The sequence below is a fragment of the Apium graveolens genome, chromosome 5 (genome assembly GCF_009905375.1).
Source record: "Apium graveolens cultivar Ventura chromosome 5, ASM990537v1, whole genome shotgun sequence".
In the NCBI taxonomy this organism is placed as follows: Eukaryota; Viridiplantae; Streptophyta; class Magnoliopsida; order Apiales; family Apiaceae; genus Apium; species Apium graveolens.
In genome coordinates, this window is record NC_133651.1 from 291,795,385 (window position 1) to 291,818,908 (window position 23,524).

General features: G+C 35.7%; 2 protein-coding genes across 2 annotated transcripts; one reads left to right on the plus strand and one right to left on the minus strand.

Annotated features, from left to right (window-relative positions):
- Nucleotides 1-7,659: 7,659 nt before the first annotated feature.
- Nucleotides 7,660-14,351, plus strand: LOC141659127 (importin subunit alpha-2-like). The gene is made up of 11 exons (XM_074465882.1): nt 7,660-7,985; nt 10,066-10,168; nt 10,264-10,355; nt 10,456-10,587; nt 10,677-10,862; nt 10,955-11,118; nt 11,205-11,283; nt 12,194-12,322; nt 13,204-13,331; nt 13,421-13,794; nt 13,882-14,351. The coding sequence occupies exons 1-10, from the start codon at nt 7,785-7,787 to the stop codon at nt 13,791-13,793; spliced, it is 1,587 nt and encodes a 528-aa protein (XP_074321983.1). The 5' UTR covers nt 7,660-7,784; the 3' UTR covers nt 13,794; nt 13,882-14,351.
- Nucleotides 14,352-15,268: 917 nt separating this feature from the next.
- LOC141661030 (G-type lectin S-receptor-like serine/threonine-protein kinase At4g27290) lies at nt 15,269-16,635 on the minus strand. The gene is made up of 3 exons (XM_074468010.1): nt 16,124-16,635; nt 15,666-16,041; nt 15,269-15,604 (listed from the first exon to the last, which is right to left on the minus strand). Exons 1-3 carry the CDS (start codon nt 16,633-16,635, stop codon nt 15,269-15,271), a joined length of 1,224 nt encoding a protein of 407 aa, XP_074324111.1.
- Nucleotides 16,636-23,524: the final 6,889 nt, after the last annotated feature.

Sequence of the window (23,524 nt, forward strand, 5' to 3'; positions counted from 1 at the left end):
GGTTACGATCGGAGTTTTGTTTATGCCTTAATCTTTATACTACCACCAACAATCAACATATCATCATCAACACACTAACTCCTCTCAAGAAAATCATGTTATTGAGGCAGCAACAATCAACTTTAAATCTACTTAGCTAAACATCAAGATTTCAACAATACCACCACTAAAACTAGGTTTACAACTATATACTAAAAGGATCTTGAACTTAAATCTTAAGTAAAACCGGGTCAAAGATTTTTACCTTTCTTGAGAGTTTGAGATGTGTTCTTGATGATGGTGAAGTCTTGGGAGTGCTTAGTATGGTTTTTGGAACCTAAAACAACCATTGAAATCAAGAAACTAAAGAAGAGTTACTATTCACACTACTCATTATCAACTTTCTTGATTTTATTTCACCCATTAAACCTTGATAAAAAGAGCTCAAAGATTTATCTTACCTTAGTTTGGTTGATAGGAAGCTTGAGAATTAATGGGAGGATTTATCCATGGCTAGAGCTTGAAGGTTTGAATTTGATTTCCTTGTTTTAGATGAAATAACCGAATGAAGAAGGTTGGGAGAGAAAGAGAGAGTTTTTGTGATGCTTCCTTGGTTGCTTCTTGGAAATGAGGTTGTGATATCTTATATTGATTGATATTCTCTAGTTTAGATCCTAGGATTTTATTCTTGTTGCCAAATCCATGGACAAATCTAACTAGGCTTCCTAGTTTACAAGCTAAGCTACTTGTTTTAGCTTACTTAGCTTACTATTTAATAGCCTTGGTTGATCATCCTACACCTTAGCTCACTATTTGATAAAGTAACCATGATTACTTTCTTACCATGGTTAGTTAGTGCGTTACGTTTATTTAATCGTCTACGCGTTCGCTCGATCGCTTAAACGTTTTCGAAATACTTTCTCGTAAATGGTTCACGACGTAATTCCTTTCGTATTTATTCCTTATGTTTTGAATTATCATACTTGGATATAAATTCGTAGGGTTTTAATTTTGTAATTATATTGTGATTCCCGTAATCCTCGATGATTCGTAAATATGGTCGTTTTTCAAAGTTCATTTTCTTCGAAAACTAATAGCGTTTACATACACTAATTTTGTACGTATAATCATAAGTCCGTCAGGGTTACTATTCATTAAACATTTTACAAGGTCTCAAAAATTCGAGTTATTACATTCTCCCAGACTTGATGCACATAAAAAGTAGCCTCATTCCCTGTACTTGAAACCCAGACTACTCGATCAGACCCCTCTGAGATTCTGGGATTCACCATATTCAGCTGAGGGAGCCTCAGGACAAGATCATCAGGCCACTTCACACTGCCATCCGTCACAAAATCAACAGGCCTCGCATAAATACTTAGACCTATCTTTGCAATTTCTCGATGACTACAAAAACTAGCCACAGGCTGTTCAAAACCCAAGCATCATACCAGAATCTAATACGATGACCATTGCCCAAAATCGATTTTATAAAAGGCCTAATTTCTTCCCGAATGGTCAAAATATTCTTCCAGCTCCACGAAGAATCCCATCCTACCTTAATATCCCAAAAACTTCTATTACGAATCCGAAATTCATGAACCCACTTAACCCACGATGAGCATTTATGAGAAAAAATATTCCATATATGATAGGTCATAAGGGCCTTATTTCAGCAACAAAGAGATTTTCCAAGCTACTTTGGCTTTACCTTGAGAGGCACCCGTCCCTCCCCAAATGAACGATCTAATTAATTTCGCAATCTGCTTCATCACCATAATCGGCAGAATAAAAATAGAACCCCACTAAACTTGCAAAGACAAAAGCACATATGTTGCTAGTTGCACCCTCCCGCATAATTCAGCCACTTATTATCCCAATAATCTATTTTATTTCAAACTTTTTGAATCAGAGGCTTACAATACTTCACCCACAATCTTGTAAAAATTAAAGGAACATCCAAATATAGAATTGGCAGAGAACCCACATTAAATTCCAGAATATTACAAATTAACAACCTATTATCAGGAGGAACATTACCGAAAAAAATATTACTTTTAGCTTTATTCGGCCACAATCCTGAGCATCTCCCAAATTCATCCAAAGAATCCTTCAAGATATGAATATAATATGGGTCTGCAATACCAAATAGAAATAAATCATCAACAAACGACAAATGGGTTATACCATGCTTGACACATTTCAGATGATATTTAAATATTCCTTCCTCAGAAATTCTCCTTTGCAGCATCAAAGAAAACATCTGCATAATCAGAGTAAACAGATTGAGGGATAGAGAATCACCCTGCCTTAACCCTTTCTCTCCTCTAAAAAAATCATGCATCTGACCATTTAAAATTACATAGTAAGCTGGCGTAGAAATACACTCCTGAATCCCATTACCTATCATTTTTTCCGGAAACCCAAACAACCTTAAGACATCAATCAGAAAATCCCAAGACACATTATCATAGGCTTTCTTAATATCAACTTTAATCGCACATCTAGGTGGCCCCACTGCTTGTGATAATTTTTCATAATTTCCTGAGTTGGCAAAATATTATCGTTCATTCTACGTCCCGGAATGAAAGCGTTTTGAGCATCATCCACCAGGTCAGTCAAACAATCTTTTACCCGATTAACAATAATTTTCGAAATGCATTTATATAAAACATTACAAAGAGCAATAGGCCGATACTCCCCCACCACTGTAGGATGATTAGTTTTGGGGATCAGCACAATTAAAGTTGCATTTACCTCCTTAAGAAATTTACCTGTCCGAAAAAATTCTCGAATAGTAGCACACACATCTGCACCAATAATCACCCAAACTTTTTTAAAAAATAACGCATAATAGCCATCTCACCCTGAAGCTTTGTCATCCCCCATCGCAAAGATAACCCCCTTAATTTATTCATTCGAGACCTCCCTTATCATATCAGAAGCAGCAAAAGGGTTCACTCTCTTAGCAAAGTCCTCCAGGCCATAAGATTTATCACAAAAATCACTCTTCCCCAAGAGTCCCTTATAAAAATCAACAAAATGATCTGTCATATCCTCCCTGAAGCACACAACCCTCATCATCCTCAATTTCTAATACTGATTTTTTCAATCTCCTAGCCTGAAGGCTTTTATGAAAATATTTTATGTTTTGATCTCCAACTTTCAGCCAATGAACCTTCGCCTTTTGCTCCAGCAGCCTTTTCTCCTCTAATCTATTCGCTCTATATTCTCTAGATATGGTAGCTTCAGGCTCCCTCATCCCATCATCAAACGAAAATTTATCTAACTGGAGCTAAATATCTACCAATCGATCTTTTAAAACTTCACTTCTCGCAACGAGATCCCCGCGCTTCCAAGATTCCTCTTTAAACACTCGCTTTAATTTATGCAATTTCTGAGTGATTTGAAACATTTTAATTCCACCAATTTACTTAGAACAAACTCCTGAAACAAGCTCCAGAAAATTATCACGAAATGCCAGAAAATTATTGAATTTAAAAGAGCTCTTATGCTTCGACTTAGGCTGTATCAAATCCATCACTGCAGGGCTATGATCAATAACTCCCCTGGGCAAAAATTTAACCTTAACACCTGAAAATTTCTGAAAAAAATCCAAATTAGCCATCACCCTGTCTAGCTTTTTAACAACTCCAGTACCATTTGGAGCTTCAGACTAAGAAAAATGAATCCCCGAGTAATTCACATCCTGAACCTCAATCAGATTAATGTACGATTTAAATTCCTGCATGGCAGGAGAAGCACTAACAGCCCCCCTCGAACCTCAGAGTCAGAAAGAATAGCATTAAAGTCCCCCCATAAAGATCCAAGGGGAATTTGTCGTTAACATACTATAAGCGGACAAAGGCTTCCACAACTCTCTACGGATAACATGATCATTAACTGCATAAACAACAGAGCAATGAAAAGAAATTTTACTCTACAAATGAGTAACCACAGAATGAATCACCTGATCTGAAGAAATGATCTCCAGGACATCAAAAATATCTGAATCCCAACCATTGACTATCCTACACCCTTTAGAACAATATTCCGAGTTTGACAACTAATCCCACTGATGGAACATTCTATTAAAGACATTCTTCACTCTCCCCCTAGCAACGTGAGTCTCGGTAAGAGCACATAAACCCACCTGATTTTCTAAAATTTAAATCAGTCACTTCCTTCTGTTTCGAGTGTTGATTAAACCCCCATATATTCCAGAATGCTAATTTATCCATAAACACATAAAACTACCAACATGAGCTAGACAAAGCACATAACCCACTACTGCTGATCAGAAGAACCTCCTTCAACAGGACCCCCATCTTCACACCACCCGTCATTCCCTTAATATTAATCCCCTGCATCATAAATTGATCTGTATCATCGGGCTCAGACAAGTAATCCCTTTCTTGATTAGTACCGCATGCAATTAATTCCATATTAAAATTAGGATTCTGTAACTTTTCTCTAGCATCAATCTTATGCTCCATCAACGCAATTTCTTCTAGTGAAACTTTACTGCCACTTGTAACATATTCTTTAACCCCCTCAATCAATAAATCTCCCATAGACTTCTCCTTGCTACCTCCCTGAACACCTAGAAATGGATTATTCTGTTAGTGTTGCATAGATAATATCCCATATTCACTCGTTACACCCTCAACTACTATATTCCTCTTCTCGGTTTTATTAAAGTCTTCCTCACAAGTAATGTTACCACCTCTGTTCATACCCTCCACTTCTGCAAAACTTTTCTCAACACCAGCATCCACTATAGTTGTGTCCCTACTACTTCGGTTAATCCGTGTATTAGACCCACTCAAATCACCACCATGGGTTCTATAACCACCTTGACCTCTCCCACCTTCTAATAATTCCTCCACATTCTCAGAATCAAAAACATCAAACAATTCTGGACACCCAAATTCACTCGACTTCCTTGAATCCCACCTAACTGGACTGCTGACTTATTAGGAATATCCCTATTTTCATTCTCCTGAACATCTGTGATTACCACCCCTTTATTAACATAGCGAAACTGATATTTAAAGTCAATCCCTCCTTTTTTGTATTTCTGATTTACTCTACTACTATCCAACATCTTCTCCTTACCTTTTCGCTGTACAAACTGAAATTCAGACTCAAGGACTGCATTATCTGGACATCCCACCGGAACCTTCTCCTTCGGCTACTGCTCTTGAGCTTTAGAGGCTGCTACCACTGGATAACTATGGACATATTGCTCAAATTTAACACATTGATTACACCACGAAGGACGCAAGGGGTATTCTACTTTCAAGCAAACTTCCACTGACTTACTTCCATCGTTACTGGGAATTAAAAAAAACAAGTTATCAGGCAGTTTTCTCTTAACATCAACCTCAATTAGCAGCTTCGCAAAGCTCAATCTACCAGTAGAATCTTTACACATTTGCTCCGTTAACGAGTCTGCCATAAGAATATTTCCCACCCCACTACCAATTCAGCTCAACCCCTCTTTATTCCAGTATTGCAGCGGGATATTAAAAATTTTAACCTAGAGAGGAATAACTCTAGGAACATCCTTTGTCAATACAATCTGAGGATACCATCTCTGCAAAACCAACAGTTTCCTTTCGACCATGTAAACTCCCTCCTCCAAAACAGTCAACAAGTCCTGCTCATTTGAGAATTTAAAGAAAAAGAAGCCCTCATCATTCATAATAACATCGAGTAATCCTCGTTTTGCCCACCGTCTCTTTGCATTGAACTGCATGACATGAAACACAACACGTCTTTCGAAAAAATATCCAACCAGATAATTCTCATAAGATTTCCTCCCCTGAATGTCAACTCGCAATGGAAGTTTAATTACCACTCTCCCATCAACAAAATCAGGAGTGTGATAATCAAAGTTAAGACGTTTATCTCCATCTTTTTTCTTCAGAATATAAGACCAAAGCCTCTCAGACCCTTCTTTCCCCTGCCTAGTACCCATAATAATGTTCGACTCCCCAAAATTAGTTTTCAGGACCTCCACAGTTATACCAATTCCATGCCCAGAAATGATAGTAGGGTTAGGGTTACCAGCCTCACCACTAAGTACCTTCTCTGAATTCTCAGACTCCGCTACCAGAGTCAGGTCAATCTTCACACCACCATTCATAACACCTTCAATAACTTCATTTATCACATCAGACGTCTCCTGACAATGATCAACGTCATTATTCACAAACCCTTCTAAACCAACAGTTCTATGGATACTCATCTCATCCTGCGGATTCAACCTCCCATCCACCACATCAGTAGAACTTCTCACACTACGAACATACAACAGATTCGAAATCCCTGCATTTTCACGAAGACCCTCAATCCGCTTGACATCAATTCCAATAAACTTGAGATTCGATTTCTTCTTAAGGGAAGACGAAGCAACCGGAGGTCGTAACCCATCCTTTGTTAAGATCTGAACATTCCGACCTCTAAAGTTCAAATTTCTACTATCAGAACGATTGCTTGGTTGAGGAGGTTTCATAATAATGCCAATTAACAAGAAAATCAAAGAAAAAAATGGATTTCTCAAGAAATCACCTTTGGGGGGTTTGGGGATAGAGAGAAAACGATGCATTTTTTTGGGTTTTTTTTTTATTATTTTATCATTCAAATTCTCACAAGAAGGTTATAATTTTATGTTACTTGATTTTAATATTTATTACTTATATTAAAATTTTATTAAATTTATTGACAATATAAAATAAAATGTATGAAATATCAATGTAAACTCGTGGATCACATGGGTTGTAAAACTATGTTTAGAAATTACTCATTCCATCTCACCAAATTCTTGACATCGGGGATGGGCTCGTCACGTACTTTAAAACTCTTATAAAATGGAGTTGCCTATTTTTTTCATTTTTTTTCTTCTAAATAAAGATATGATATTCAAATTTGTATACAAGAAAAAAAATTAAAAATTAATTATATAACTATACTTTATATTAGTCTTAAAATACATATCAAATATAAAACATACTTTAAAAAAATGAGTAGGATGGAGATAGTATATGTTAACAAATTTCGACAATTAAAACTCACCGATTAAAGAATTTTTATGTTCCAATAATTTATCAACACTTTATCTTCGATTTTTTGTAAAAAGAGATCGAAGCTCGTAATGGAATCTATCTATATTATAATAACCGGAATGAAATATAATTTGATATGTTTTTTTTGGTAGGTTTGGTTATCTCCATTCATGATCGTCAGATCTTTTTAATCAAGTGATCATATGACTGTTCGATTCAAATATTAAAAGAATATACACTACTCAAGTTTTCAGGTTCGAACCCCGCCAACGACAAATATTTATATTACTATTTATACAATACAAAATCTCGCAGGTTCGAACCCCACCAACAACAAATATTTATATTATTATTTATACACTATTTAAAATTTAGGTTCGAATTCCGTTAATAACAAATATTTATATTATTATTTATAAATATATTAATAAGAAAAAATATTTATATTATTATTCATAAATATACTAATAAGATAATGATCAAAAAAAAATTTATTATAATTTTAAATAATATAAAAATATTAATGAAGTTAATGAAGATCGGTTCACATATTATAAAGCTAGTTTAATTAAAAAAAAAGGGCATATACAGAAAACGTACCGTTAGCGAACACGAACTTATCATTTCCGTATTTATACACACATCCGTAATTATACTTCACACACATCTTAGGGTTTTGAATACACTATTCACCGCTCAACATACTCGTAGCCGCTAGGGTTTCCGATCAAAGCTATGTCGCTAAGACCTAACGCCAGGACCGAGGTTCGCCGGAACCGGTACAAAGTCGCCGTCGATGCCGATGAAGGTCGGAGACGGCGAGAGGACAATATGATTGAGATCCGCAAGAATAAGCGCGAAGAGAGCTTGCTTAAGAAGCGTCGTGAAGGCCTTCAGGCTAATCAGTTCCCTCAGGCTCCAATTGCTGAGAAAAAGGTAGTTTTCGAGCTTCGTTTGGATGTTTTGATTGATTTGTTTGAGTTTGTGCTTTCGAGTTTAGTTTTGATAAGTTTGTATAGATTATTTGGAATTTGTGCTTGATTAGAAGCTGAGAAGGTAGGTTCGGAGTTTGTTTTCGATGTTTGTATTGATTTATTCTGAGTTTGTGCTTTAGACTTTATTGTCAATATTTGGAATTTGTGCTTGATTAAAAACTGAGAAGGTAGTTTCGGTGTTTGGTTTCGATGTTTGTATTGATCTATCCTGAGTTTGTGGTTTCGATTTTATTGTCGATATTTGAAATTCGTGCTTGATTAAAAACCGAGAAGGTAGTTGAGTTTCGTTTCGATGTTTGTATTGATTTATTCGAGTTTGGGATTTTGAGTTTAGTTTTGTATTGATTATGTGGAATTTGTGCTTGATTAAAAACTGAGAAGGTAGTTTCGGAGTTTCGTTTCGATTTTTTTATTGATTTATTCGAGTTTAGTTTTTACTCCCTCCGTCCCTTTGAGTTGTTAACATTTAAAATGAAGTGTTGGACACATTTAAGACTCTTATCTAGTATAGTTACATAATTTTTTTTTAATTTTTTTTTCTTCTGAATAAATATTAAATGTTTAAACTTTATTCAAAAAAGAAAATTTTCAAAATAAGTTATACAACTATACTAGATAAGAGCCTTCCTTGAAATGCGTGTCGAACACTTCATTTCAAATGTTAACAACTCAAAGGGATGAAGGGAGTATAAGTTTACATCAGATTATTTAGAATTTGTGCCGGATTAAAAACTGAGAAGGTAGTTTCGGAGTTTGGTTCCGATGTTTGTATTGATTTATTTGAGTTTTGTTTCGATAGCTTGATATTGATTATGTGGAATTTGTGCTTGATTGATAACGGAGAAGGTAGTTTTGGAGTTTCCTTTCGATATTTTGTATTGATTTATTTGAGTTTGTGCTTTTGAGTTTATTTTTTTATGATAAGATTATGAGGAATTTGTGGCTGATTAAAAACTGCGAAGGTAGTTTGGAGTTGTTTTCGATGTTTGTATTGATTTGTTTTTATTTTTTATTTTTTGAATTTGTTGCTGATGGAGATCTGAAAAGGTTATTGTTATGTTGTGATAATGTTGTTTTGTCTCTGAGTTTATTTTCATTGATTATGTCGAGTTTGTGGTGATTTTAAGACTGATAAGCTTAAGATTATTTTACAATTGTGTGTAATTTTTGCATTTCAGTTGAGTTTCAATAAGTTTATATTAATTGTGTGTAATTTTATTTTGATTTAAAACTGATAAGCTTAAGATTTTAGTTGTAATTGTGCTTGTTATATCGATTATGTCGAATTTTGAAGTTATATCAATTATGTTGAATTTTTACGTGATTTAAGACTCATCTGCTAAAGTTTAAGTCTATGATTTTGTTTGTTTAGATTTTTGGAGGTTAGTTTTGAAGTATATATTTGACTATGGGGAATTTGTGGTTGATTTAAGACTCATAAGCTTAAGGTTTAGGTTAAAATCGTCCATGTTCAGGGCTTTGGAGTTTATTTTCGAAGTTTAAACCGATTATGTATTTTAAATATGATTGTGTTTTTATGCAATAATTCTAGGGTACAAATTCAACAAACAGTTGAAGGTGAATACTGTTTTTAGTCTGAGTAAATGCTATAGATGTGAACTATAAACTGTATTTTTGTATTCGGTTATATGGCAGTGAAACTGTATATATTTGTGTAAAGTAACTCTTGTTTGTATTTTTTGTGAATATTGTCTCTCTCTCTCTCTCTCAACACACACACACAAACACATATATACATATTTTTAAATATTACAAATTTTTAGTGAATTCGTTTTCAGTTTAGTGCAACTTATAATTAATTTACAACTTTATGTTTATATCGATTGTATAATGGTGATTCTTATCTATGTTTTCATGGAATTCGGTATGTATTTTTTTATACCCGGAGATAAGTAGAGTTTCTTTTATTCGTTAAAGATGATTTGTAGTCAAATGTGTAAATAAATTGATATTAATTTTCCAATATATAAAAAAGAATTCTTGGCCAATTGTTTATGTAGCTGCATTTAGAGAGTCTTCCTGGTATGGTTGCTGGGGTGTGGTCTGGTGACAGTAATCTGCAGCTGGAGGCAACTACTCACTTCCGAAAATTACTTTCAATAGGTATTAAAAGACGTGTGTGTTCTTATTGATTATTTCTATTTAAGTAAATTATGCAAGACAACCTTGAGTATTTAAAAAGTGTGTTTGATTTACAGAGCGGAGCCCTCCAATTGAGGAAGTTATTCAATCTGGAGTTGTGCCTCGTTTTGTGGAGTTTCTCATGAGGGAAGACTACCCACAGCTGCAGGTTTGTGATTCGAAATGTAATATCGTGTTTCTGTAGTGTACTAAAATGTATTTTAGTTTCTTTCTATCACGTAATTGGACAAGATGTTTACCATTTATAGTTCGAGGCTGCGTGGGCTCTCACAAATATTGCTTCTGGAACCTCTGATAATACAAAAGTGGTGATTGACCACGGGGCTATTCCAATATTTGTGAAGCTTCTTGGTTCTCCAAGTGATGATGTCAGGGAGCAGGTACCTTCTAAAGCTCGTAACTTATCAGTAAATATCCATTAGTATTATGGCCTGGTAAGTGTCTTATTTATTTTTATTTTAATTTGTAGGCTGTTTGGGCGCTGGGAAATGTGGCCGGTGACTCTCCTCGATGTCGCGATCTTGTCCTTTCTAATGGTGCTTTGCAGCCTTTACTAGCTCAGTTGAATGAGCATGCAAAACTTTCAATGCTAAGAAATGCCACCTGGACTTTATCAAATTTCTGTCGTGGCAAGCCACAACCTCCTTTTGAGCAGGTTGTTTATAGGTCTTTCTTATATGTGTTTGGTTGATCATATTCTTGTTTGTTTGTGAATTATTAAATAGTTTTTCTGGGACTATCTTGCAGACGAGGCCAGCACTTCCTGCTCTCCAGCGCCTTGTTCATTCTAATGACGAGGAGGTGCTGACAGATGCATGCTGGGCACTATCATATCTTTCTGATGGTACTAATGATAAAATTCAAGCCGTTATCGATGCAAATGTCTGCCAACGTCTTGTAGAGCTCCTTCTGTAAGTGTCAATTATTAAATCTTAATTCAGTACTCTTGTTTATGTAACATTTGGGTTTGATATTATTGTGTTGTATGTTGTTCCAGTCATCCTTCACCATCAGTTCTTATTCCTGCACTTCGAACAGTCGGGAACATTGTGACAGGGGATGATGTCCAGACTCAGGTATGCTTTGAACGAGGATTCACTTGTAAGAAAAATAAATCTGTTTGTAATATGCAAAGATTTTGAAAAACTGGATTTTTCTTTAGAATACGACCTGCTTGTATATAACAATTATATTCAGAGGTTAACCGTAGTTTTTATAACAATTTATGTGTTTTTTCCTAACATTTTTGCTGTTTACTATTCAGTTTGTAGGAGGCAGTTTAAATTAGTATAACTTGTATTACTATTCAGTCCGGTTTGATGGCATTGTTCCGACTTTTGAGGTTGATTTTTCTTGTTAGTGTGATTGCGCAAATAAAGCATATATTAAGATAGAACATAAGAACAATTACTGCAAGTTTTTGACTTGAACGTGCAACAACCGAACAGATGTTAAATCTAAAGAAAGCCGAATTGTAGATAGTAGAGGGGACAGTGCTTGCTGTAAGTATCGGTCGTACTGGCTGAGTTTGAGCATCAGTATACATTAAGCAATTATTGGAGAAGGGCAGACACATACAAAAGTGTATCTGACTATCAGTATCAATTATCTCAAGGTTCCTCTCTTGCCGTTGTAGAAGGCAGTAAGGCATGCTTTATGCTTTATTTAATCACTTGTGTGGGCATTTTGCATGTTTCTCATAATTCATAACTTTTGTACCCCAGCGAAGGGAATTTGTCTTGAATGTCCATTAGTTAGATTATTCTAGAACATTCTTAATTAGATAATATTACTTTTAATTACAAAGAAATTTAAATATATATTTAATAATGAAACAAAATTATATAAATATTTTGCAACTAATTTAATTATTTTAAGCTCTGCATCACTTTTGATGTTAGTGTATGCTGGCACCCAATGTGGTTTGGCCTCCTTTTTGGTTGTGTTTTTTAAAAAGTAAATAATATTGTGGTTTTCTTGTTTCAGTGTATTATTAATCATGGTGCACTGCCTTGCCTGCTAAGCTTGTTGACCCATAACCATAAAAAGAGCATTAAGAAGGAAGCTTGCTGGACAATTTCAAACATTACTGCCGGAAACAAGGAACAGATACAGGTTTGTGTCTATATTTTTGCTGTTAGTCAAAGCACAAGGTTTTACAACATATAGTATATCCATAGAAACTAGACTGTCCTTGATTTCTTCCCTTGTTGAAATATTGTTTAGAGTTGTTATTTGCCTGTCCAATATATGTTGGATTTCTGGGCATAAAAGGGGAAACGGAAAGGTTTGAGTAATTTGATAAATACTGTATATTGTGCAGAAATTTTACTTCTCTGCATAGAGGTCTAGGCATACACACATGAGGTATTATCTGCTATGTACGGATGGCCCCAAAACTTTTTCTCTATTGAAAAAACCTAGTATGTAGGGGAAGGAGTGGTGCTTAATTCCTAGACTCCAATATTCACCCAATTCCTAGACTCCAAGTCGATGCGTCTAAAGGTAGTATCCATTAGTTGTGTAGCATGGTGTAGAAATATCAAAGATGCTTGTGCCTCAGAACCATATCATGTGAGCACCAGACATTTTTTGCTGGGTAAAAGATAATTTCTATACACATCATCAAGAAGCTCTAGTTTTCCTTCCCTTCCATTATAAGCCAAACCTGAATTATCAAAAGTTTTCCCTTGTGACAAATATCTTAAAATTTATGTGGTGGTGGAATAAATTAATGTGACCTGAGATTCTGATGCCCCATCCAATTTTGATATTAACCTTATTTTATGTGCATTCCACTTGCACCGTATTTAGATGCAAATATGCTGATAGACACCTTCATATATGGTACTGTAGGTACCTTTTTCTAGCCGTTGCTTATGTTTATGTTTACAAATCTCTATTTATGTAGTGTCCATGTGTTTGTTTTGGTTTTGCCTATACTGTTTTGGTCTTGCTTTTGGACAATGCCTGATATAACTTGACTGAAATAACAGGCTGTCATTGTTGCTGGATTATTTGGGCCTCTGGTTAATCTTCTTCAAAATGCTGAATTTGATATAAAAAAAGAGGCAGCATGGGCTATTTCAAATGCCACTTCTGGTGGTAGCCATGATCAAATTAAGTATGCTTTGCCTATACCCATCTGTTTTACCTTCTGCATTCCTTTTATCTTCGTATTACTGCTAATTAACTGCTGTTTTTATATGTTAGGTATCTGGTGAACCAGAACTGTATCAAACCTTTGTGTGATCTACTAATCTGCCCTGATCCTAGGATAGTTACTGTCTGTTTGGAAGGACTAGAGAACATCTTAAAGGTAGGAGAAGCTGAGAAGAATTTGGGAAATAGCGGAGAAGTTAACTATTATGCCCAACTAATTGATGAAGCTGAGGGGCTCGAGAAAATAGAAAATTTGCAGAGTCATGACAACAATGAAATATATGAGAAAGCTGTTAAGATTCTTGAGACATACTGGTTGGAAGAGGAAGATGACACACTGCCACCCGGTGATGGCACTCAACCTGGGTTCAACTTTGGAGGGGCTGATGGCAATGTTCCAGCAGGGGGATTTAATTTTGGTTAAGGTTGGCACACCTATTGTTTTCAGTCTTATGTTGATTAAAAAAAATCTCACCCCGTCTTTTTCTGATGGTTAATGTTGACTTCTGCAGGGGCCTACTCCAAATGTGGAGAAGGTTGTCAGTAAGCAAGGTCTAGTATGGCGTCGCGTCAGGGTCAAGACCAGTCGGGTCGGGTCAGGTCAGTTCGTGTCAAAGCACCATATTGTGTCTTGTTGCCATCTAAAACAACTGTCTGTTGTGGCTAAAGATGAGCAGAGGTCGGTCGAGGGTATAAAAAGTGGTGAAATAAATTGGGGGTTTGGTTTGGGGGGGGTGTGTGGGGGAGGGGTTTATATTGTGTCAAAAGGCATATTTGTCTTGAGTTGAATGTTTTGCAAAAAAGTCTGTTGTGGCTTGAGCAATGGTTTGGGTTAAATGGGAGTTGTTTCCTAGTTCATGGTTTGTTAAGTGTCTGGTTTCTTTGGGTGGATGGTGTATGCCTATGTTTTGTGGGATGATAAAGATATCTTGTGTTATATTTTATGCTTTTTTTAAATATTAAATTCGACTTCCCATTGATATGTTATTCTGCATGCTTAAATATGGAATAGATAAGGATTAAGTGTTTTATTCTTGATGTTTGTCTATCAACATTTGGTTAAGAAAATTTTATTGCATGTTGGTCCAATCTCATTATTAGTAAGACGTATTAGCTGTTGACTGCTCCCTTTAAATGCAATTTAGTTGGTCTCGTTGAGGTTCTTGAACAGTTCATATAAGTAAGAGGATATGCTCAGCGAAGGTCAGTGCTTGTTTTGCCCAACTCATGGAGTCACTGTTTGTTTTGACACGTGCTTCTAAATATGTAATTTTTTGGTTATAAGTTTTTCTCCTTCTAAAGAAATGAACAAATTTTAAAGTTCGTAAAAAATAAATTGACATTTTCTTATGAAAACCAGCTTATATAGCCTTGAGTTTGTTATTATGTAGCATTGGATCACTATTTGAGTTGACAAACTTGTGGGAAAGATTTGCTCAAAGGTCTTAAAATATTACTTGTCCCTCTCAATTTTTTACATTTGAAAATGATGGTTATGACACATTTAGGACTTGTATATAATATAGTTTCATAAATTATTTTTTTTAAAAATTATTCTGAATAAAAAATTCAATATTTAAATTTTTATTAGTAAAAAGAAAATTTTAAAAATAAGTCATGAAATTATATTTTATATACGTCTTAAGATGTGTGGTGAACAGTGAAAATGTAAAAAAATGAGGGGAACAAAGTAAGATGTGTGCTGAACAGCGAAAATGTAAAAAAAATGAGGGGAACAAAGTTAGTAACAGGTGATGTGTGCTGAACAGTGAAAAAAAATGTAAAAAGTTGAAGGGAATAAAGGTAGTAACAGGCATTGCATAACAAATGGGCTGGTTTATGAGATGAGCTTCAACACTGTTCGTATGGCTTTAGCAATTCTCACCCTCATGGCTCACACTATTCTCGAGGTAGGATAGCGGTAACAGTCAATTGGTTGGCTGATGAAAATTTGTTGTTTCTCAACAAGTGTTCTTTGTCGGGCATTATTCTCTCCATGAAGAAACCAGGTTTCTTCGGATGAGGCAGTTTCATGTTACTGCTCAACATTAGAACTACTTGGGACATAACTGGTCTGTCTATCGGATATTCTTGAACGCATAATAGTCCAATTTGTATAACTCGAAACACTTGCATCCTGTTTTTTGACTCCAGGCTAACCTCATCTTTTCTCAACTCCAAGGTCACCTCATCGACTAGCCCCGAAAGCTTGCCTTCATTGTAACACTTCCATGCCTGAAAGTTAATTATTGCCTTCATTAGTACATACACCTATAGCATACTATATCTTACGAACACATCCGCTAGTCCAGTCTACTGCTTCACACTTGTCTGGAGATTTGGGGACGAATCCTCTCAAACATTCACATCTTGGTGAACTGTTTATGTTACAAATATCATTAGCACCGCAGAATCCATAAATGTCAGAGTCACTAGCCATATCGGTGAAATATGCTATCCAGATTTGCTTTGGATGATTCCATATAAGATGCTTTGTGTCTCCATTTGGAGTAATTGTGCGCCTAACATTAGCAGAAGAGCCATTGATGAGATCAAACATATAATATATCTCCTTCTTATTGAAACCAAATTTTTCTATAAATATTCCATTTGGATCAATCTTTCCATGGTCCAGTCCGGAAATATCTTGCAGAACCTTTAAACCGAAAAAACTGTGGAAATCCATTAGGATCAATTCGGACAGTATAACTCCCCGTGGAGGGATCGTCAACACTTTTCCACGATGTGTAGTACCTATCTAGGCCGGTTACCAAATCTATTCCAGCCTTCATGCCTGGTATAAAAGTATCTCCCGGGTAATCAAAACTCTGCCAAATAAAATCTCTTGCATTACTTTTTATTTCATGATCATCATCTCTAATAACCAAATTTCCTGTTTCTAGTAGCTGTGCAACGGGATTCTTAATAGTTTTAGACACATTCGATGACCATACTATGCCATCGACTGTTTGAACTGTAATTCCCTTGCCATCGACCCTCATGACGCCCATGTTATTCTTGATAGGAGTGTCTCTGTTGGCAACCCACACAACCGTCCCGTTAGATATTTTCTTGTACCAAATACCCAGATATCGATTTGTGGAGCTACCAGGGCTAAAAAAACCAAGCTGGAATTCCCCTCTGGCCGAGGTGATTGTGTCACCATCCCTAATAGTCTGATTTGCTCTAATGGTATCTACTGCTATGGAGTTTATTATGATAGATAGTAGAGTGGAGCTCAGCAAAAGGATAGCTGTTGCATCCATTGTATACTCCTCATGCATCATTCATTCTCTTCCATTATATATAGACTGGTTGTAGCTCTAATAATGTTGACTTTATCAATAATTGGTTAGCTTCATATGTACGTTACTACAGTTTACAACAATTTCTTAGTACTCAAGTCAATGTACGACCAAGCCTCCATCTCCAGTCCCCCCCTACCATTGTCCTGGATTAAAAACTCATTCTCTTCCATATATATATATATATGTGGACATGGAATCAATCCCTACTTGTTTATTTGTTTATCACGAATCAAGATGATGCTTAAATACCATTATATCGCAGATTACTTACAAAAGATAAGAATGACAGTCGTCCAAAACAAACATTAATTTTCTGTAGCAAACTTACTGCCTTTGATATTTAGTGTGCCCCCTCGAATCTGAATTCAAAAAAATAAAATATACACCGTAAGTTTGCTAAAGCAAACACTTACCAGGGATCGGGACCAATAAGTACTGTGTTTTTATGGCGTAGTATTACTGCATGTGTAGTGAGTACCCATAAATCTAGACTTGCTTATAGCCATTTTTATTCAAGAAAATTAATGTCAGATGCACGCTTCTGAAAAATGTTAGTATCATACGAGTAATGCCAAGGAAACTTCGAGGAAGCTTCTGAAAAATATTTTCAACTATCTGAGTAATTGCAAGAAATCTTCCAGAGGGGATGAAAATATTAATATTAAGTAACAGCTGAAAAAGAATGAGTAAGCGATAGAGATAGTTTAGTATTGATAATCCTCTTCTCGTGTCAACTTAATTACTTAATCCAATGTTAATGATGCAACAGAGGACCACGTAATACACGTTAATAACATCCTATCAGTAGGCATATAATATCCAAGCCCATACTCAACAACCTATTACTCATCAATCCAAAGCGAGCAATTTCACGCACATTAGTCGCAAACTTGCCTTTATTGGGGTCTCACCTCATAAATGTACAAGTTCACAACGGAAAACATATATACCCTATGCTCTTCTTCTCATCCATGTGGAGAGCTGGCAAAGGAATGAATCGCAGGACTATTAAGAGTAGGGGTGAGCAAAGTAAAACCGAAAAACCGAAACCGATCCGAAAAACCGTACCCAAAATAACCGAAACCGAAAAAACTGAAAAAAAACCGTAACCGAACCGAACCGAACCGATATTTCGGTTCGGTTTCGGTATTAGCTTCCTAACCGCACCGATAAACCGAACCGATAATATATTATTTTAGTAATTTTTAATTATATATATAACATATTATTCAAAATAACCTTTATGTCTGTCTGCATATTCCAAGCACAAATACTAAGTACTAGATTACTAGTTACCCAAGCCCAACTCAGCAAAACCCTAAATCTGTTCTAACTTTACACTCCAAAGTCCAAAGTGTGTCTGCGTCAAGCCGTCAATCAGATTATCGGAAAATCGGAATACTCTTCATTCTTCAGTTTCCAGCCTCAAGACTCAAGCTCAAGGTACTCTTTTATGTAGCTACCATATTAGATTGAGATACATTCTGATTCTTAGTTTTGCAGTACAAGATTGAAAAGTTCGAAGACCCTTTTATAATTCTAAGTTGTTATCTAATGTACTGAAGTTATAAGCCATACCCTGTTTCATCTTTCTGAATTTATGTGTTCAGTTTTGGACTTGTTTAGCTGTGTGTTTTTTCAATTTTTATGCAAATTTAGTTGTCTGCTGCTCTTAGCTGATGATTTGTTTTGTTACTTTTTGATTTTAGTCGAGCAATCTCACCTGCTCTTTGTTAATGAGGCGAGCCTGTCACGGTTTAAATTGAAAGATTGACAGGATTTGCAATTAATCGAAACTAAATGCATTATGCATAACTAAAACTACACTTTATTTTTTTTGTCTTGACTATTGGCATTTATAAATTTATTAGCATAATTAAATTGAGGTATATAAATTTATATATAATTAGAAACCGAAAAAACTGAAACCGACGAACGGTTAACCGAACCGAAAATAACCGTGTTCAACGGTTCGGTTACGGTTAATATGTAAAAACCGAACCGAACCGACACCTACGGTTTGGTAACAGTTTTAGTGAAAAACCAAACCGAACCGAACCGTGCACACCCCTAATTAAGAGCATGTCTGGGAACTACCAAGATTAACTTAAATGAAATCAATGCCGTTTGAAATTTTACTGGCCCATGTTGGTGATAGTGGCCCAATAGCCGAAGGCCCATAAGCAATCATGGGCCGACCTGTTGGACTAGCAAAAGAATCAACGTCCCTCCTAATTTTACGTGTAATGGGTGAATGATTAATAAATGAGGTTTGGATAAATACACACACGATCATCCACACAGATAGATACACAATGATACATACAATTTTGGTACGATCACATCACTTGTACGTTCCATCTTACTTATGAAAGACCGATTACTGAGTCTCACACCGGAGGTGAATCGGGGGACAAACCCTCGCATTTTTCTCCTTATAGGTCCGACCGAAGAAGAACGCTTTACATGGCCGAAGGGCATTCTACCATCATCAAAAATTTGATCGTAAGATTTGACGCCGTCTGTGGAAATGTACAAGAAAGATTAAACCAAAATTGAAACAATCAACATCTCCCCTAAAGGATGATCGGAGGTTGGAAAATTTGTTGGCTGTAAATTATGATGGCAGATAGGAGCTTCCATCACAAATATTTTTAATATTGTTTAAGTGTGTAATTATTAAATAATTACATAAACAAAATAGGTGTATGGGTTTAGTCAGCTGGATATTAAATTGTTATTACTTTTATGTAATTATTGGTGTTCGAGGATGATTTGGGTAATTAGTTGTGAAGCTGTGTTGTTTTGTTTTTGTATTTAAAGGTGATTCTATTCAAGAATTATTTCCATAAATACCTGGATTATCCCTGAAATCATTTTTTATGGCTTCATAATTTTATTAATTATTTTTTTAGAGTTTTTAAAATTTAGAAATCAATATTTCATAAATTATTTAGCCATATATGATTTTCTGATGGTAATTATTTGTTAAATCCGTATTTAAATTCCAAAATTCTTTAAAAATTATGGAATTCATATTTTATTAAGTTTGGAATATTTCAAGAACTATAAAATTATTTTGGGAATTTTTGAGATTTATTTCAACCGTGAGTCGATCCGTTTAATTGATAAAAGCGGGAATAAGTTTCATTTCAAAATTTTTTTAAAAATCTTTAAAAATTTTGTTTAGTTAATTATTAATTATTGTGCTAATTTTAAAATTTTTCGGTAAAATATTAGAATTATTTTACTCGTAATTTCTCGTTTAAATATACATGTTTAGTGTTTTTGCGGGTATTTCAGAGTAAGTGTTGCAGCTGGTAAGTGAGAATTAATACATAAAATAAAAATAAAACTTTCCCCAGCCCCTCTGTTTCTCTTACGAGCCCTAATTGTCTCTCTCTCCGGTTAATCTCTCCGCCCTCTCTCTCAAATCTTAATCTCTCTCACCTTCCTCTCTCCCTCTGCGACTCCCTTCATCTCTCTCTCTTTCTTCTTTTTCTCTCCCCCTCTCTTTTCCTTTTCTTTTCTTCCGTTTCTTCCCTGGCCATTCCGTTTTGCCGCCTTGTCTCTGTTCCGGCATGATTCTGTGCGCAGTCGGGTGCTAGTCGGAAAGCCCAAGAGTTGGCTTTGGATAGCCTAGTGGACAGTCAACGAGCTCAGTAAGGTTCCAATCAAAGGACCGGAGTGTTGAAGTTGAAGCCAGGGTAATCTAGTGGTTAGGTGATAAAGCCTAAGCGTCTGTGTCGGCTTAAGGTCAATCAATACTATTTGTAAAGCTCTGCAAGGCAAGTACCCCTGAACAAATCTTTTATAGTTCAGTACTATATGAATAATTGTTGATTTAAATTACATAGTGGAACAGAATGATTTAAATTACGTATCCCCTGGGTTTCAAATTTTTGTTAACTTGTGTTTTGGGGGAAAAGTAACTTCTGAAAATGCCTATCTCTAAAATTTTGAATAAAATAAAAATGTTTAGGAAAATGTGCTGTGTTATAATTGTTTTGACGAGAGATAGGTAAGTGATTTGGAAAGCTGGATAAAAATGATCAGATAATTGGATGAGTGTGCGCAGAAGGCCCGTAACGGCCTGGAAGTTAGCGTAAGAGGCGAAGTGGTTGCGCACCCTATTATAACCACCAGCCCAGCGTGATAGAGACCTAGCTAGTCTCTGAGTTCCGGAACAAGTTTCATAGGATAGCCTGATCAGCTGTCTCACCAGGGATCATCCAATACTTTTATATCTGAGCAAGTGATTTTGAGGTTCCTGGAGAGGAACAAGTTTTATAGGTCCTGTGATGGGACAAGTTTTATGGGTCCTGTGATGGGACAAGTTTTACAGATTCTGTGATGGGACAAGTTTTATGGGTCCTGTGATGGGACAAGTTTTACAGATTCTGTGATGGGATAAGTTTTATGGTTCCCGTAACGGATGAAATGATTTTGGGTCCCCGTAACGGGACAAATGGTTTTATGGGTCCTGCGATGGGACGAAAGATTTGAAAATGAAAGAGCATGCTAAAATTTAATTGTGGTATTTATGCACAACACATAACTAATGATTTGGTTTTTTTTATAGAGCATGCTAGTTTTGATATCCAGTTTATACCTGTTTTACATGTTTCTGGCAAGTTATGATTTCTGTTCCTATAATTGTTTATCATAAACTATTTTTGATTATTATTCATATAGTGGTACTGCTGAGCAATTGATTGCTCACCTTTGCAAAATGTTTTATATATATATTGCAGATACCTAGGAGATTCTTCAGTAATAGTCGGGGCAGAGTTCCAGTTCCTTCTGTGTCAGGCTCCTCTGAGGTAGTTGTGTTGAACCCAAGCGGGTCTGTTGAGTTGCTGGATAAAGATAGTGTTATATGGATTGTCCTTAGTAAGTTGATTTTGTAATGGTTGTAACCTAAGTCATACTTAAACCTGGAAAAGGTCTTGGTAAAGGGGTCGAGATTATGTATAATTAATAATTTGGGTTATATTGTTTATGTTAGGAATGTATGTGCATTAGTTTGATGATATGTTTAACAAAATACTTAAGTAGAAATTTAGTGTCTGTAGCCTCAACGGATAAGACCACTTTGGCTATCCGTTGATGGTGTAGCTTTACTTAGAAATAAGTCTAGTGTTGTAGCATATTTCAGTCTCTGTATTTAAAATGTAATTCTTGGAAGTTGAGAGAAACTATGAGTCATGTTGACTACTAGATGATATGCAGATAGGAAGGCCAATTGTAAATACTTCATGCCTTGTAATTTTGTATAAGTGAAGTGGTATCAACGGATGACTTAAAGACCTTCAACGGATAAGAAGCTAAGCTTCAACGGATGTCTCTGAAGCTTCAACGGATAAAGTCATCAACGGATAACATCCTTCAACGGATGAAAGCTTCACATCCTTCAGTGCATCAACGGATGAAAGCTTCAACGGATGTTCTAATGATTAGCCGTTGATAAGGGGTAGTTGTACCTACAAACAGAGGCACATGGGTTGATAGAGACAACTGAGATGTGGTAGCCGAATTTCAGGAACAACAGAAAAAGCAGCCGTTCTTCTTTAGTACAAAGATGCAATAGTCAACAAAGTACTGGAGTGAACAGGAAAAGAAGCAAGTGAAGAACTTATTTTATTACTGTATTTTATATTGTTCTTAACTTGTACACTTGGTAATATATAAACCAAGTAGAAGCTAGTAATTGGATGTGAGATTTTCCAGAGCTGTTTAGAAAAATATTGAGAGAAAATTCATCTAGTTTGTACTAGGATGCAGCTGTGATCAACATTGTTTAATCACAGATTTTCTAAAATACCATCTCTGGTGGAACAACAAATCCACCAGAAAAGTTTTTAAGTTCTGTTGTGTTCTTTACATTTGTGCTTGAATTTATATCTGTCTGTATTAGCTTAAAGCAATTCACACACTTGTTGTTCTTGAACACACAACTTTCATAAACTACTCAAAACTTGAAAAAGTTTTGAGATTTACATTCAACCCCCCTTCTGTAAATCTCATTGTTAGTCCACCAGGAATAACAATTGGTATCAGAGCAGGCTCTTGACATACAAAGAGTTTAAAGATCTTGGAATCTAACAAAGATGAGTAAGAAGGATATTGGAGTAAAGATCCCAGTTCTTGACAAAGACAATTATCACCATTGGAAGGTGAAAATGCACCTTCATCTACTCTCCCAAGATGAAGGCTATGTAAACTGCATTGAGAATGGTCCTCACATTCCCCACAAAGTAGCAACAGTTGCTACAGCCACAGTTGCTGTTGGTCAATCCATTCCAAAACCTAGAGCAGAATGGACAATGGAAGACACAGAAGAAGTCCACAAGGATAAGAAGGCTATGAACATTTTGTTTAATGGTCTTAACATGGATATGTTTGATAATGTGATAAATTGCACAACTGCCAAAGAGGTTTGGGACACAGTTCAACTACTGTGTGAAGGTACAGAACAAGTGAAAGAAAACAAAATGCAGCTTCTCATTCAACAGTATGAATACTTTCATTTTGAAGAAAATGAATCTTTAAATGAAACATTCAATAGGTTCCAAAAGCTGTTGAATGGACTGAAGCTGTATGGAAGAGTGTACCAGGTAAAGGATTCAAATCTTAAATTTTTAAGATCCTTGCCAAAGGAATGGAAACCCATGACTGTCTCCTTAAGAAACTCTCAAGATTATAAGGACTTCACTCTTGAAAGATTGTATGGAATCTTGAAGACTTATGAACTAGAGCTGGAACAGGATGAGGTATTGGAGAAGGGGAGAAAGAAAGGAAGTTCAGTTGCATTGGTAGCTGAAGATGAGAGGAAATGCAGACAAGA